Raw genomic sequence first — 5,010 nt, forward strand, 5'->3', positions numbered from 1 at the left:
TTATTTTTAACATCTAAAGATGAAGCATTTGACATGTTCACTTCTTTTGTTAGACAAACTCAGAAATAACTAGGTAATCAACTTGCATCAATTAGGTCTGATCATGGTACTGAATTTGAGAATGCTAAATTTGCTGGATTTTGTTATGAGCATGGCATAAATCATAATATTTTTGCTCCTAGTAATCCACAACAAAATGGAGTAGTCGAAAGAAAGAATAGGACATTGGAAGAAATGGCTAGGACTATGCTTCTTTCTAGTAAACTGCCCAATAATTTCTGGGCAGAAGTTGTGAATACTGCATGCTACATCATAAATAGGTGCATGATTAGACCTCTTGTTGAGAAGAATCCCTATGATTTACTTTAAGGGAGAAAGCCAAATATTTCCCATCTTAGGGCATTTGGATGCAAGTGCTTTGTGCACAATAATGGTAAAGACTCCCTAGGTAAGTTTGATCCCAGAAGTCATGAGGGAGTATTCTTGGAATATTCTTCATATAGTAAAGCTTATAAGATTTATAACAAAAGAACTATGTGCAAGTGCTTTGTGCACAATAATGGTAAAGACTCCCTAGGTAAGTTTGATCCCAGAAGTGAAGAGGGAGTATTCTTGGGATATTCTTCACATAGTAAAGCTTATAAGATTTATAACAAAAGAACTATGTGTGTAGAAAAAAGTGTACGTGTGGTTTTTGACGAAACTAACATTCTTTTTTAGAGGCAGGAACATGATGATGAAGCAATTGGGCACGTAAGAAACTCAAATGAAACCACAGCCCAGATTGAAGCTGCGCCAGAGGAAGGAACGGGTGATGGAACATGTCCTTCCACCCAGGGCAACTTGACAGGGGGAACTGAACAAAGAGGAACTGATCCTCAAACCTCGAGGGAACCTATCCATGAACCTGTTCCTCAGCAACAAAATATTGAAGGAACATCTAGGGGAAACCAGCTAGTTCTGAAACCTTACAAGTATCAAAGTTCTCATCCCATTGAGAACATAATTACTGATCCAACCTCTGGAATCAAAACCAGATCTTCTTGAAGAATTTTTGTGCTTTTGATGCTTTTTTTTATCTCTTATTGAACCTAACAATGTTGTTGAGGCTTTGCAGGATGCAGACTGGGTGAATGCAATGCAAGATGAACTCAACCAATTTGAAAGAAGTCAAGTTTGGAATCTGGTACCAAGACCCAATGACAGATCAATAATTGACACAAAATGGGTCTTCAGAAACAAACTTAACGAAGATGGAACAGTTACAAGAAACAAGGCAAGATTGGTGGTTCAAGGATATATTCAAGATGAGGGTGATAAGTAGGGATTTTGACTACTTATTTGCACTTTTTTACTTTAGTTTTAGCTTAAAAATGCTTAAAGGTATTCCCGAAAATGGATAAAATGTGCTTACTTGCAGGAGCATTGGAAAAAGAGCCAAAACGATAAAATTCAACTCAAGAAGGAGTATTTTTGGACAAGGACTAAAACCAAGCAAAGAGAGCAAAGTGCGGACCACACAATATTGAGTGAGGCCGCAGACTATGAAGGACCTCTGACAGAATTCCTTTGCAAAGTGCGAACCACACAATTATTGTGCGTCCGCATAAGATGAGGTTCATAGAGATGGAGTTCTGAGTCCATGAAGAAGCGCAGACCGTACTATTATTGTGCAGCCGTAGAATTCAAGGGTGCTGATGCACTCAGAAATGTGCGGTCCGTAGAAGTACCTCCTGTCAAGCTCAAATTCAAGAGTGCGGCCGTACTCAGAAACGTGCGGCCGCTCTTAAAAATGTGTGGTCCACAGAATCTGAAGACGTACGGCCGCAACCCAGAATTGTGCGGCCGCAGAAGTCCATCCTGTCAAGCCCAGCTTCAAAGTGCGGACTGCATACAGAATTGTGCGGTCGTAGAACCTCCGCATGGGAAATTTTGTCCGATAACTTTAGCTGTGTATAAATAGTTCTTTTTGTCAAATTTAGGTTAAGTTTGAACTCCAGAAAGTAGATAGTCATTTTTCCTTTACTAATTTGGGAAAATTTATATTATTTTATCATTTTAACATTGGAGTTTTATCCCTTTATCATCTATTATGAGTTTAATCTTATTTTCTTTCTTATTTTCTTCATTTTTGCCTATGAGTAACTAAATCTCTATCTAGGGTTGTGACCCAACCCTAGTGTGGGTACTTAATGGGTGTTTGATTTAGGGCTTGTTTAAGATTGGGTGTATGATATTTAGCCTAGTTCTTGCTTGAATTTAGGAATTAATGTTTGCAAACATTGATTCATGCCTAATTTACTTAGTCTCTACTTGAGAAAGATAGACTAAGTCTAGGAAAACTTGGCTAACAAGAAATTAGGGTGAACTCAATAAATTGATAGCCCCAATCAAAGGGTTGAATCTAGAGATAGTAAGACCCGACTTGAGCATATATCAACGGTTTTGTGAATTACCCATTTGGACTTGAGAAATCCAAATTGGGCAAAATCACTCTAACTACCGAGAGTTATCGAGTGGGTAATCGCGTGTTGATTGCTATACTACACCCCGACCAACGAAACATGCCCTAAAGCCCACAACCCATTAGGTAACCACCTTGATGGAAGTCACAACCCTAGATCTTTTATAAACTTGAAAAACAACAATACCAAAAATATCGTTCTATAGCTTTACATTTACAAACAATAGTATATATTTTAGAAGTAGAAAGAAACAACCAAGAATATGGAAGTGCATTTTAGGCACGCCATACACCTAGTCTAATTATATACCTAATCCAATATAAGCTCTCCGAGGAATCGACTCTGACTCAAAGTTGGGTAATTATAATTGCATCGACTGCTTCACAATCCCAATCAGTGGTGTGAATTTGGGCGACATCAGAGAGCATAGACTATGATGAGACCTTTGCTCCAGTTGCAAGATTGGAAGAAATTAGACTCCTTATAGCTTTTGCTACTTACATGTAATCTCTATCATATGGATGTCAAGAGTACCTTCCTCAATGGCTATCTAAAGGAAAAAGTGTTTGTCAAGCAACCTCCTGGATTTGAAAGCTAGGAATGTCCTGATCTTGTATACAAGCTTGACAAGGTACTTTATGGGCTCAAGCATGCTCCAAGAGCATGGTATGAAAGATTATCAAAATTCTTGCTTGAACATGGATACAAGAGAGGTAAAATTGATAATACTTTATTCTTGAAAGAAAAAGGTAAAGATCTCTTGGTAATTCAGATATATGTTGATATTATAATCTTTGGAGCAACTACTGATAAGTTAAGTAAAGAATTTGCTAAACTAATGGGGAGTGAATTTGAAATGAGTATGATGGGTGAGCTTAATTTCTTTCTAGGCTTACAAATTAAACAAAATTCAAATGAAACTATGATCCATCAGCAGAAGTATGTAAAAGAGTTTCTTAAAAGGATTAAAATGAAGGATTCCAAATAAATTGACACTCATATAGCAACAACCACAAAATTGGATGTAGATGAACCTGGTTCATCTGTTGATCAGAAGTTGTATAGGGAAATGATTGGCTCTTTGTTATATCTCACTGCTAGCAGACCTGACATTATTTTTAGTGTATGCCTTTGTGCTAGATTTCAGGTAAATCCAAAGGAGTCTCACTTGACTGCTGTCAAGAGGATCTTGAGATACCTAAAAGGAACCACTGACCTTTGTCTATGGTATCCAAAAGGTAGTAATTTCTACTTAGTGGGATATGCTGATGCTGATTATGCAAGGTTTTCTTATGGATATAAAGAGCACCTCAGGTATGGCACACTTTTTTGGCTCATGTCTTGTGTCTTGGGCCACCAAAAGCAAAGTTCGGTGGCCTACTGCTGAAGCTGAGTATGTTGCTCTTGCCTCATGTTGTGCTCAATCGTTGTGGATCAAACAATAATTAATGGACTTTGGAATTGATGTAGGTTGTATCCTCATTTTTTGTGATAACACCAGTGCAATTAGTATGATCAAGAACCCAGTTTATCACAAAAGAACTAAGCACATAGATGTTAGGCATCACTTTTTGAGGGACAACTATGAAAAGGGTTTGATCACTGCAGAATTTTGTGCTATTGACAAGCAAATAGATGACATATCCACAAAAGCTCTAAGTATATATCACTTTGAAAGGAACATGTTAGAATTAGGGATGATTAAGATCACCTAAAAGGAACCAGTTCAAACTCAAAATTGGTTAGAAAATCTGTGAATTTTGTACATAACCCCATTTAATCCTAACCCCATTGAGCTTATCCGTTACGAAATGAACCAGTTTCACCCAAAGAGATTCCCAAAACGCAATAAGTACCTAGATTTTAGGAAGAGTCCACAACGTCTCTTCAAACTGACTCCCAGTTTGATTAGACTCCTGAGCTTCTGAAAAAGCTGCCGATACCCAATCAAATTATCCCTCTTTAAATTGATTTGGCCTTAGTCGTTTCTTCACTTCTAATTTAGAACCGCCAAACAATTCTCTCTATCTTGTCTCATCTTCTAAACACACATAATCATCTTCTCTCATCATCTAACCATCAATGGCTAACACCTCTGAAAACCCCTCATCACCACCCAAAGAATCCACACCCACTCCTTCAACCACACCCTCAACCACACCTATCTCTAAGAAAGGAAGATTCAAGATGCTTGCTCGCAAAGTAGTCGCTGGAGGAGAACAAATCAATAAAATCAATGAGCAACTAAAGGCAAGTCAGGAAGATGAACCCCAAAAATCTGAAGATTCTTTCAAGTTTGCAACTGAGGGGGAAGAAACTGTTTCATCTGAAATAGAGCAGGTAATATATAGTCCAAAAATTACATCTAAGACTATCTCTGAGGTTGCTGAAAATCTAGAAACTAGATTTGTTTTGGTAGGAACCTTGGCTGGGGTTGAAACAACCGAGTCTAGGAAATTGGGTGGTAAAAATAAAAAGAAAAAAGAAAAGGGGAGTGGGGGTGCTCAAGATTATTAATAAGTGGGGATTTTGACTATTTATTAGC

At 37.8% G+C, this 5,010-nt stretch overlaps 1 protein-coding gene across 1 annotated transcript; it reads left to right on the forward strand.

Annotated features, from left to right (window-relative positions):
• The first annotated feature begins 1,138 nt into the window (after window positions 1-1,138).
• On the forward strand, window positions 1,139-4,180 carry LOC138902407 (uncharacterized). Its single transcript, XM_070190273.1, has 4 exons — window positions 1,139-1,313; window positions 3,470-3,612; window positions 3,722-3,779; window positions 3,936-4,180. Exons 1-4 carry the CDS (start codon window positions 1,139-1,141, stop codon window positions 4,178-4,180), a joined length of 621 nt encoding a protein of 206 aa, XP_070046374.1.
• Window positions 4,181-5,010: the final 830 nt, after the last annotated feature.

Source organism: Nicotiana tomentosiformis, chromosome 12 (assembly GCF_000390325.3).
Source record: "Nicotiana tomentosiformis chromosome 12, ASM39032v3, whole genome shotgun sequence".
NCBI lineage: Eukaryota > Viridiplantae > Streptophyta > Magnoliopsida > Solanales > Solanaceae > Nicotiana > Nicotiana tomentosiformis.